We start from the raw sequence: 12,349 nt of genomic DNA on the forward strand, positions 1-12,349 counted from the left end.
AGATCGGAGCATGCCATATCTTCAAGGCCCAGTACTGGTGGCGCCACAGGCCTTACAAGAAATTTGTAGAGTTGTAAGTCCGTTTCTATCGCAGTCCAGGAGTACGTTGATAATCTTGGGCATAGTGATGTGCCCAAATTTCGCACGCGAAGACAAGCCGAACACCGAGAGGGATTTCGCCACTGATCCGAAGTAGAAGGAAAGCTGATGTGGAGAAGCAAGCCCATGAAATAAATGTTCCCTCTACTAAGATGCTTTGAGTCCCCGCTAGAAAGCCTTGTCTCCTTTTCTGAAGTTGCGCTGACTCTTGTACAAGCCTTATCTGATCACTAACAATAAAGACATCCATGAAGACTCGAATATGACAATGGCCGCGCTTTCACACTTTGAAAACAGCCAGCGTCAGCTAAAGAACCGGACGCGCAGAAGGCTAGAGCTTGAGGCTGCATGAACTATCGCGAAACTTACGCGATGCTCACGTGTATTTGCATCTGAGTCAAGGCTGCATCATCGTCCGCACTTAAAATGATCATTGTGCCTCCCCACAAGAGAGTATAGCGCCTACAGGTCATCTCTCGTAGCAATCGAAACACCAAGCGGCGTACTGTACGGATTGTCTGTAGACGTACTTGACCCATAAGTGCCTGAATAAACTAGGGTTGAGCAACCAATCACACAGCTCGCCATGGTCAAGCACCGGTATTTATTGTTTATTGGGCTGCACGGAGAATACCAAACTTCTAGGAGGGTTGTATCGTATGCAGTCGGGTTCGTCGCACTACCCGTGATCCTGGTCTTCCACAGCAGCGGGGGCGGCCGTCGCGTTCGCATTCGTACCAGGGCACCCATGCCCCGCCGTGAGATCTAGGACGAACCTCCAATTCACCTCTTGTTCGGTGCAAAGCCCATACACAACTCATGGGAATCAAAGAATCGCATTCTGGAGCAGAAGTTGGCGTAGTATATATAAGCTTGGGCTGTGATCAGGCGAGGCATTCTTCATGGGCTCGCACACTTTAAAGCTCGCCAAGGTGTCGACTTTCTGTTGTTCAAGTGGGTCGCTCTCGCGTTCGCTTTCGTACGCCACGTTAATCTCGGGATCTTGCTTCTTAACCCCTTCAAGCCTCCAACATCTGGGGATAGGATCTGATCATTGCCCGATACGCAGAAGTCGGAATAGAGAGCTGAGACTTCTACAGAGTTCGCCCTAACTTAGCGAGATTTTTCTCTGATTGTTTTGCCTCTCCCGTGCTTCATCATATCATCCATCCGACAACATCATCACCATCGACAACAACAAGCATCCAAAGCTTCGACGACAAGCACCAGAACCAGAATGGCACAGCCCAATCCGAAATGCGACGACGAAAGTCGCGTTAAGGATGACGCTGATGCTGAGCACCACTTCAATGTTTTCAATCAGCCCAAACGACTGCCCGCATGGCTCGATCACTTCAACGCGAAAGACCTCAAGATTCTATTCAAGTGCTCCTTAGCCGTTTGGATCCTCACTCTCTTCATCTTCATTAAAGCCACTTTGGCTGTCATCGGGCAGGCTGTCTTCTTCGGATGGTGGGACCCATGGTATCTTTCCTTTCCTCATCCAGGGTACTGACTGCAGTCGTAGTATCGTTCTCTTCATGATGCCGCCATCTGGCGTTGTCCTCATCCATATCCTGAGCGGCCTGATGATCTGCGTTGGTCTTGCAATAGGGTGGGCTTGGGGTACGATCACGATGAAAGCCGCACTGGCTACGAGGCCCCAAGCAGACTTGATGAGGCAGTTTCAGGAATTGCAACAATCGCCAAACGCGGGAGAACCCAACTTTTTGCAAATCGCCATATTCGAGGGTCGTCTGCTTGACGTACGAGTCACGGCGACATACTTCTGCATGATGGGGTTGTTTGTCTATTTAATGGTGAGTCTGGCGGTAGCATTTGAGCTGGTGCGTAAGCATGCTAACTGGGAATTAGGCTCGTATCCGAGTCGCCGCGCCAAACATGACACTGGTCGGCATCTTCGCCCTCATCACCGCCGACATCTACCTCACGAGTGCTCCCACGATCCCGACATTCCAAGGAACGATCCCCAAGAGCATGCTGATCCCGGTTGGAATTGCCGTGGGTATTGGTGCATTCTGCAATATTGCCATATTCCCGCAGTCTACGTCAGAAATCGTACTGGACGGTATGGCGGACCTGTTGAGCCCCATGAAGGGTTTTATCAAGGCTCTGACTTGGCAGCTCGCAAACCGCCAGAGTCGATTTAGTTTGGATCGACTGTTGCAGTTGAAGAGCCAACTAGCGATGGCGCACAAGAGTCTTGGGTCCTCCGTCGGATTCCTGGCCTTGGACTTTTCTTTCCGTAAATGGAGTCCTGAGGATGTTAAGTCCCTACAGGACCCGCTCCGGCAGGTTTCTGTTGCCTTCAACGGAATTTTGCAGCTGTTTGTTACCATGGAAGAGAAGAGTCTCAAAGCCAGTGCTCTCACCGAAGCTGCCATGGCTCTCGAGGACCAAAAGGACTCTGGTAACAAACAGCGCCCGCTCGCTTATCACATCGCCAGAGCAATCGGTGTCCGCGACAGCGTCAAACATCCAGACACGGAGAAAATGCTGGAAAAGACGTTAGATGTAGTATCATCAACCGCCCAGCCTTTGTTGAGTGCGTTGGGTCAAGCTCTGGACGCCATCGTGTCTGCACTTGAAGGAGAGTCGACTTCATCGGCCGACTTGGAGCGCCAGCAAACGCTGAATTTGCTGAACGAGGCACTGGTCGACTTTGAAGCATCCACTCAGCAGCTTACAGCACTGCACTCCCATCTATTTGACGCCGATGGTAGAGTCATTTACGACCAGAATGGCCAGGTACCTCCGCTATACGGTCTGATGGTGGGACTCTTACTACAGGAGAGACTCATCAGCTTATCCCGGAAGACCGCGACGATGCTCGAAACAGTGATCAAGATCGACCAGTCCCGACCTCGGAAAAGCCTTGGGTTGCCGAAGGGGTTGCAACGCCTTTTTGGTCTGGGTCTATCCCAAACTGAAACTCCGAGCACAACACAGGGAGCAGTGGACTTGGCTCGAACCATGTCCACAGTCTCACGACCGGAGAAGAAGTCTCGACTTTTTAGCAGAAAGAAGAAGACCAAAGAAAAGACCGACGACCTCAACACGGCGGCCGCACTCATCAAGAGCATGAGGAACCCTACGAGCCGAATGAGGAGCAAGCCAAGCATGGTTTTCCTAGGCCTAATTCATTGGTTCACTGACGTTGAAGGCATTCACGCTTTACGTACACTGGTGGTGACCATCGCTTTGGCGCTGCCGGCCGTCATCCCCTCGTCTGCAGGCTTTTATTACCGCGAAAAGGGATTCTGGGCCATGGTTATGGGCCAACTCGCTATCGAGCCGTACATGTCGGACCTGCTGTCTGGAATCATTATCCGAACACTTAGCACAGTGGCAGGTGGCATCATCGGCTTGGTCTGTTGGTACATCGGTGCGGGGTCTGGTCCAGGCAACCCATACGGCCTCGCTGTTGTGATGGCTGTGCTGATCATCCCTCTCATGTGGTGGAGGCTGTTCACACCACCAGAGCACTTGGCCGCGGGCATCATGCTTGCCGCCACTGCATACATGGTTGTTGCGTACAGCTGGATCGACTCGCACGTGCCGACCTACGGCAATCCCGGTGTTGGGTATCAGATCTTCTGGCGGCGAGTTCTTCTGGTTCTCGTTGGAAACGCTAGCGCCATGCTCATCGGACTATTCCCTCGGCCAATGACGGGAAGTCGGCAGTATCGACACATTCTGTCCACGTCTTTACTGGGGGTAAAGGACCGCTATGCTCTGCTGGTGTCGACTTGGCGCATGCCTCCTGAGGATCTCGTCCAATTCATCGAGAAGGAGACAGCCATGTGCGATGGGATCTTGGACGCCATTGGTAGGCCTATAGAACTGACCAAGTTCGAGTTCTCTACTTCCAACATCGACACTGAGACGCTTCGAAGAGCGACATATCTTTGTAGGAGCATCAATGCAAGTTTGGCAGAGCTCGGTCTCTACATGACCGAGCTGCCACTTCCGCTCCGGGCTCGACTCATGTCTTCCATGAGTATCGATGAAGAGAACCTGGTTGTGGATCTAATGTCAACATTATCACTTGTTCAACAGTCTTTAGATTCGGGCGAACCGTTGCCTGCCCTATTGCCAACGCCTCTGATAAGCAGAGCTCTCAGGGCTAGAGAAGTTCAACGGGCAAAACAGGATGACTTGAATGTCCGAGAGCAGCTTGAAGGCCACGATGGCAGGCAGTTGATTGGGGCCATCAACGCCTTCACACGCTTCCTTGGCGCGGTCGATGATCTCGTGATGGTGACTAAGAAGGCAGTTGGAGAGACATCTCATGTCAACTTGGAAATATTTGGAAAGGGCGTATAATTGGGGCTGTTCAGAAATCGAGCCGTTCGGCAATTGAGGTCATATGGGTGATGCAGAATGGTATGAAACGTAAGCCAGCGTTTGAATACAACTTAGTTAATAAATTGAACATTAGATGTGATGATGATGTATTTGATTGTTTTTGCGTCAGTCGCGGCCACTATTTGGTATTTGCTTTGCTGGGACGAAGCCGAGGCAGTGTTAGGGGCGACCGTTACTCCCCCTGCGCTTCGATGCCACTTCCATAGATGCTTGTGCCGCAGAATATTGTTAGATTTCTTCATATGCCTGTCCAAAGATATGTTACCAACGGCCCTCCATGGACCTAGACTATCGACTAAAATGCTGCTATGACCGGCTTGATAAGCCGCAGTGCCGCCGTACGCTGGGAAGCGTGCCGTCTTTCGCACACCGCGCTTTTTTGAAAGTCTTTTGGCCAATAAACCGAATTCCTGCACTCCTTTACTGATTATGTCGCCGTTAAGCTAAAAATTGTCTCTTCCCCTGATAAAAGACAGGCACGGCCATATCACCATTTGACGGCCCTGAATTCCTTCGATCCTTCCTCATCCCGAACCTCCTCCACAAAAGGCTTGGGTTTCCATGGCCCAGGCTTTCCGATCTGATTGGGCGCATACGACATGATGACAGAGGATTTAAATGAGGAAATATTGGGATACCAACCTTCGTAGGGGTCGTAGGACTGAAGCTCGAGGAGCGTTTTCTGCATGGCCCTCGCGCTGAGCCCACGTAAAGACCGGAGGCACTGCTGTCGGCTCTGATATTGTCCCACTCGCAAAAGTCCCACCAGAGGCCGGATTCCAGTCGAGAGCTTGTGCCATATCCAGCAGAATTCATCCAACCGAGTCCAATCTTCGTGCTGACATATAGTTTTGAGTGAAGCCACTGCCCTGAGGCCTCCAGGAGCCTTGATGAAGAGAAGTTCTTGATCGCCGCTGCCGCCTTCGCCCACACAAGTGATGCGATAGAGTGGTGATGGAACCCGCCAGGCAACAACTTGAGCTGACTGGAGAAGGCCTACCTTGGCCAGCTTGTTGACTACTGATAAAGGCATCCTCTCAAAATCACCAATGCCCAAACTCGGGCTTAGATCCTGGAGCCAGGCACGTTCTCGGAAATCCAACGGTCCTAATCTCCCGTCATGGTACAGGCCTCTTTGCATAAGGGCGGCTGAGCGTGACAATACCGCGGGATTCTCGAGGGAAGCTTGCACGCTTGGCAATGACAAAGACTCACTCAAAAGTCGGACACTTTCTGGCCACAGCGCATACGGTCGATTATCAATGGCTTGAACTTCGACCACCTTACGCACAGCGTGTCTGAGACGAGGTGCGAGGGCCATGCAAAGCCAACTCCCAAGGGACCGGAGAAAAGCCCCCGGTCTCATGATCAGGTCACTACCTTGCGCCCACACGGCCTCGATACGTCCATTGCTGCCCCAGAGCTTTGAGACACCGTCGCGGACAACTCGCGCAACTCTATCGAGCAACCGCGTCTCCTCGGCCGTGTCAAGAACCTCGCCATGACGAAGGACGCATTGGCAACAGATCTCGAAGATCAAGATCGGAAGCTTGTCGCGGGCCACACTGAGGGCGGTTGGGTTTCTAAGCTTCCACGGAAACACAAAGTCAACATCATTGCCTTCCATTAGACGGTCTTCTCTTGCAACGCCTATCAACTCGGCTTCGTTGACTAGCTCTCCGATTGCCATCACGTCTACCGGACGAAGCTGCTGTTGCGGCCATCTCGTTACTGGGTCATCGAAAGAGCGTTCGACGTAATCAATCAGGCGCTCGGAATGCTCCGTTGGGTTGATGTCGTTTGCGGTATAGTCGACTTTGGCGTTCATGAAGCGGAGGTAGACGGCGACCATGGCAAGGTGAAGCAAGTCATCGGGTAGCATACGTCGAATTGAATCAACCAATTCGCCGATGATGATGCATTCATGCGCGAGAAAAGAATTGCGGAATGTAGTGCTGGTGAGATTCAAGGCTAGAATGTCTCGGAGTTGTATGATTTTGAAAATCATCAAGATAATCTCGGGTGGCATCCGATCCAACCTCGTCTTTCCCTGAGTAGATGCGTTCTCCATGTTTGGGATGAGCTAGTTCGTGACTCTGCGCGGAGATATGGCCATGGATCGAGAATCTGTGTGACTGTAAAAGAAAATTTTCAGGGGGCAGCTTGAAGAAATAGAGGGTAAAAGGAGCTTGCAGGAACACCTTGGTGAGTCAAGTTATGAATTGTCACTGGGCCAATGGTCGCTGTTTTCACGAAGTCGAAGGCGCCACATCCATTTTCCTTTCTCCAATGACACACACTGCCGAGACATCAGGGTAGAGTTTACGCTCGCAAGCAAACACCTTACGTAACTTGGCGGGTTTCGTATCTTTCGAGGCCTTCGCTTCCTTCAACACCCCAGTAGGTACAGATAGACTACCTTACTGTATAATTACTGTTCAAGACGTGCGGGATTGACACTCAGCAACAGTCGACGCTCTCTCTCACCAATGAGACATTTACAGTCAACTGAAACTTTCGAAAAATAAGCCAAGGCTGGGGAGCTTCAAGTTCTTGTCCCCGATGAATAAAGGGTACATAAGCTAGCTATTCAAGGATCCGAAACCAGCTGTCGGTCACTTACACCCGAAAGCAGGCCCAAGATGTTCTATTAAGTCAGGAGTGGAGACAGAATGAGACTTGGACATCAGTCCCCACGCCGACGTAAACCGAGCGACTAACCTCCCAAAGTGGAAATCTGAAGCAAAGCTATCTCCGCTGAAAACAAAATTTGCGTCGCTTTCCGAAGCTCTGACGGCGCTGAGTGTAACTCGTGCCCCTGTTCGCTATCTTTCCCGCGGAAAAGTTCGCCGATTGCCGGAAAACTCGTCGGGGAACTACCGGGAAACTGCCGGGAAACCCTTGGTGTAAGGGGATTGGTGCGGGAAACCCCTCGTCCGCAGCACTTGGGCATCCTGAGTCAGAGTACGGGGCTTTAAGAATGTTCCTTTTGATATTCTCGAAAAGTTATCGGGTCGTTTGGGCTGAGCGCTTCGGCTTGCGGCGGCAGACATGGGAGGTGTAAGTGCCACGACGATAGCAACGCTTGGATGAGTGTAATAGTCGGCGGTATGCACTCGGCGGCTGCTGAGAATATAAACTAATGTCTGGCTTGATTAAATATTTACTCTCTTAGTGTGTATGTGAAGTAACTACTGAGGTTGCCTTGCTTTGACGATACCCCTTTGTTGAGTTCTCTGTGCCGTTTGGACAACTATCCCCGTCATCATGGACGACACCACGCAGCCCCGAGCAGGGCAATACCCCAAAGATAAACACCAGACCGACAACACCTCCAGCTCCCACCCATCACCTTCAACGTCCGTAATATTCGACACATCCGACGAAGACATCGAACAAAATGCCCCAACGAAAGAAGCCTCCAGGACCTCCCCCGCCGACGCCGACGAACCACCCCCAGACGGCGGTCTGCAAGCCTGGACACAGGCCCTCATGGCACACCTCGTCGTCATTAATACATGGGGCACCATCAACTCCTTCGGCATCTTCCAGACATTCTACCGCGACTACCTCTCCCGGCCGGCGTCAGACATCAGCTGGATAGGCTCGATGCAGGTCTTCTTCCTCTTCGTCGTGGGCGTCTTCACCGGACGGCTCACGGACGCGGGATACTTTCGCACCGTCTTCGGCATCGGCTCTGCGCTTGTCGTTCTGGGCAGCTTGACAGCGTCCTTCGCAACGGAATACTGGCAGCTGTTCCTGTCACAGGGGCTCTGCATCGGGCTCGGGATGGGCGGGTTGTTTTGCCCGGTGATGGCTGTTTTGTCTACGTACTTCAAGCGCCGACGGAACCTGGCTATTGGCATTGCCATCAGCGGCTCGGCTACGGGAGGCATGATATATCCGGTCATGGCGCGCCAGCTCTTGCCCAAGATTGGTTTCGGGTGGACGATGCGGGTGATGGCGTTGGTGCAGCTTGTGACTTTGCTGGTTGCCAACATCTTTATGAGGTCTCGGCTCCGACCGAGACGCGCCGGCTCGCTTGTCGAATTGTCGGCTTTCAAGGAGAAGCCATATCTCTTGTTCACGATTGGCATGTTCTTTGTATGTCCTTCTTGAACAACTCCAACCTCTTGCAGGAGATGCTGACCGCTTTTAGAATTTCTGGGGTGTCTACTTTGCTTTTTACTAGTAAGTCACAACAATGATAACCCCTTTTAGCATCAGACACTAACACGAAGTAGCATCGGCCCCTTCAGTCGGGACAAGTTGTCGTTCTCCTATGATACCTCGATCGATATTTTGATGATAATGAATGGAGTTGGAGCCATTGGCCGCGTCATACCCGGCTTTCTCGCAGATCTGTTCCTGGGACCTCTCAATGTCGTCACACCCGCTGCTGCAGTTTGCACTATCCTTCTGTTTTCTTGGATGGCAATCAAGAGTGCTGCTGGTTTATACGCCTGGGCTGTGATATATGGTACGTCAATGTTGAGCTGCCTTGGACACCTGCCCCCTACGCAGTTATCGAGTTTAAGATACAAACATCGCTAACGTGTTTCCGACTTATAGGCATCTTCGGGGCCACGGTACAAGGTCTTTTCCCAGCCGCCCTATCGTCTCTTACGATCGACCTTCGCAAGGCAGGCACACGGATGGGCATGGTGTACTCCATCGTCAGTTTTGCCAACCTGACCGGTCCCCCTCTCGCCGGCGCGTTGATCAAGATCGGCGGGGGAGAGTACACGTACGCCTTCATATTCGGAGGTCTCTGCTTGTGCTTAGGAACATCATTCCTCATTGCTTGTCGTATTGCGAAAGGAGGGTGGGGGCTGGCAAAAGTTTAGTCATCGGAGTTTGAGTGGTAAAAGGAATATGCATAGCGTGATAGGTTGGATAATCAACGAGAGATGAATAACAGTTATTGATTTTAATGCTAGAGCTCTTCTGATATTAGATTCAATCGTGCTCTTCAGATAACTTCAACAATGTGTCGACCATGGTTCCGGCCCCACTCTAGATCCCGACCCGGGCGGGTTACTCAGCAAAGATGCAGGCACCTGAAGAGAATTAAAAAGCGTTGGTTTCTCTTGCTTCAACATACCTTCCCCTCACGCCGTCTTGGCGCCTCATACAGTAATTCCCGCAAACTGGAAGCAAGCGATGGCGAACTTCCAGCCCATCGATATGGCAATAGCCAACCCAAAGCCTCGTTTCGTTAAAGATCCGGAAACGAATCGGAGCTCAAGGCAATATCTACTTCAAATGGCCGACTACGATGGAAGCCATGACTATCCCTATTGCTGGGGATTTGCCATCTTTCGCACCGCTTACGAGTCTGATGAGGAATTCACGAAGGCCGTTGAGCGGCTCAACAACTACGCCAAACACTGGGCCTATCATGACCTCGCTCGTAGCCGAGGCCGAGAGCCCCAAGACCCTCTGCCTAACCAGGATCTTTCAAGTCGGTATTACAGCGACATCATAGAGGACCCGGGACTCGCTGGAGCAGATGTGGAGGAGGTTGGAAGACGGTTCGATGACTGGGTCAAGGAACATCTCAACTCTACCGACAAACGCGATGTTCCTAATGCCCGTTTTAGATTCTGCTTGATGCTTGACCAGCAGAGTATCGATGCGATTCTGGCCATGCCTGAGGATCGGGAAACTGTTACTGCCGTTATGGATCCGCCTAGGAACCAGCGTTGGATCAAACTCGTCACTGGAGAGCAATGGGCTGACCGTGGATGGCCGAAGCGCGGTAGACTATGGTGTCGTGCGGGAATATATGAATTCTGGGGGATGTGGTTCGAGATAGAGGATCCGGATTTTATCTACGAGGAAAGCGGATGGGCTGAAGACCCGTGGTCCGAGACCGACGGGGCTTTGAATTTTTGGGGTATTCCAGGCGTTGACTGGTAGTATTATCCTAGTGCAATAATGTGAATGGGACTACATCGCGTGGCACTCCATGTTCAGAGCTCCTCCGTATGCTCCCAGTCATATGTTGGCCCGGAGCAGTACGCGTTCCCAGACACCAAACTGCTCGTGCACTCCGAATACTCGCTCCCAAGTGACGGGTTAGCGGCGACAAACAGTGCAATGTTGATATCCGACGACAAGCAGGTTGTAGCGCAGCTATCACCCTCCGCGGATATATGCCATCTTCCACATTTCATCGTTGTTCCCTCCGCAATGGTTGCGTTGTTTGGCGGATCGATCGGGAATGACGTGTAACCCGTTCCACCGGGATGAGGACGGTATCTTGATGAGTGTAAGAAATAATACGACCACAGGATAGCGGTAGACAAAGCTCGGTATTGTCGGGGATACTGTTGCAGTCAAAGATCTGAGGGTTCATGCCGTACAATGCAATGGCCGAGACATTATTGATAGAGGCCACTTGCTCGCACGATGCGCCTCCCTGACTGGCGGTGTGCCACTTCTCGGATACGCACAAACTTGACCCTTCATCAGGTCTTGGGGACACTGGTGGGGGAGCATCAGTCGGTCCGGTTTCCCCGCAAGTCTCGTAGACGAGTTCCAAGTTGCTCTTATAATTATCATCGTAAATTGTATCGTCGTAAGTTGAATATGAAATACCCTGCGTGAGATCAAGACGGTTGATGTTGCATTCGGAGCACATCTCGGACTGTGGCATTTCCCGGATCGAGGTGACGCTACTGAACTTAGCGATCAAGTCTGTAGTTGTTAGCCTCATCGGTTCATTGAGTTGACTGATCGTCTATCGGTCCAAATCATTGCAGTAAAGCCCGGTTTCTGAATCTTTGAGACAGGTCTTGTTGTATCCTGCCTAACATACGTCCTCTATGAAGAGTTAGTATCTCCCTAGAAATATTATAGCCCTAATATCTAGCATCAACGTTATTAAGCTAGCTTTGCAGTGACTGTCACAAGCCTTTCTGCTTAGGTTAGCTAGGTATATGAATAACTATATACCTATAAGGACTCTTAATATATTAGACGTGAGAGTTTAAACCTTATAAGTATAGGAGAGTATCTGTCACGGTCTATGGACCGGTGTTCGGCCTTCGGCAAGACCCTCAGCCACGACTCATTGGACCCACCAAATCCAATGGCGCATTTGCTAGAAGGTTCCAGGAATATCGACAAGGTCAATGGCAAGGTTATAAGAATGCCCAGGAAATAGGGAGGATACGGTTCTGTTTCCTGTTCTTCAAGAAGATTTATTGTACTCGTAGTAGTAGGCTAGACCAATGGCATCGACCTTGTCCTAGACCCTTACAGTATCCTTCCTAGACTATAGAATATAAGACCTAAGGATTAATTATATTTATATTCCTATTATTATTATTTACTTTATTTGTATATAGTCTTAGCTACTACTACTATAGCTTCTAATTAGTAAAAAGATTATAATAATTAGTAGTACAACTTAATATCTTTTTTTATATAACCTTTTTTTCTCTATAACTTTATTATTATCTTTAATAATAGTCATAAAAATAGTATAAGAGCTATGGAATAATCTTTAGATTAATACTTAACTTTAAAATATAACTTTAGGATTTTATTATTATATTAAGTTTTTTAATATAATGTATAAGAAAAAGTAGTAAAAAGAAGAGAAAGTTTATAAAGAATAGCGCTTAATAGTTAATAATTATATCTAACTACTTAAGTTTTCTAACTTTATTACTTTTTAGTAATACTTCTCTTTTTAGTAATAAGAATCCTTTTTTAATAAACTAATTATTAAGAAGAGCTATAATATTAAACTTAAGACATTAAGTAATAGCTAAGAAGTTATAAATTTTTTAGTAAGAATATTATAACTATCAATATATTATTAGTTTTAATAAGAGATTTTATAATTAAA

At 49.6% G+C, this 12,349-nt stretch overlaps 3 protein-coding genes across 3 annotated transcripts; 2 read left to right on the plus strand and 1 right to left on the minus strand.

Moving 5' to 3' along the window:
- Positions 1 to 1,336: 1,336 nt before the first annotated feature.
- On the plus strand, positions 1,337 to 4,446 carry CGGC5_v014490 (Uncharacterized protein; the record flags this gene model as incomplete). The annotated part of the gene is made up of 3 exons (XM_032029324.1): positions 1,337 to 1,572; positions 1,628 to 1,919; positions 1,975 to 4,446. The coding sequence occupies 3 exons, from the start codon at positions 1,337 to 1,339 to the stop codon at positions 4,444 to 4,446; spliced, it is 3,000 nt and encodes a 999-aa protein (XP_031891007.1).
- A 529-nt stretch (positions 4,447 to 4,975) lies between these two features.
- On the minus strand, positions 4,976 to 6,559 carry CGGC5_v014491 (uncharacterized protein; the record flags this gene model as incomplete). The annotated part of the gene is made up of 1 exon (XM_032029325.1): positions 4,976 to 6,559. One exon carries the CDS (start codon positions 6,557 to 6,559, stop codon positions 4,976 to 4,978), a length of 1,584 nt encoding a protein of 527 aa, XP_031891000.1.
- A 1,196-nt stretch (positions 6,560 to 7,755) lies between these two features.
- apdF-6 (Aspyridones efflux protein apdF) lies at positions 7,756 to 10,410 on the plus strand (the record flags this gene model as incomplete). The annotated part of the gene is made up of 5 exons (XM_032029326.2): positions 7,756 to 8,592; positions 8,648 to 8,679; positions 8,733 to 8,968; positions 9,061 to 9,255; positions 9,626 to 10,410. 5 exons carry the CDS (start codon positions 7,756 to 7,758, stop codon positions 10,408 to 10,410), a joined length of 2,085 nt encoding a protein of 694 aa, XP_031891001.2.
- Positions 10,411 to 12,349: the final 1,939 nt, after the last annotated feature.

This window comes from Colletotrichum fructicola (assembly GCF_000319635.2).
Source record: "Colletotrichum fructicola Nara gc5 chromosome Unknown KSG_Nara_v1_contig09, whole genome shotgun sequence".
NCBI classification, from domain to species: domain Eukaryota; kingdom Fungi; phylum Ascomycota; class Sordariomycetes; order Glomerellales; family Glomerellaceae; genus Colletotrichum; species Colletotrichum fructicola.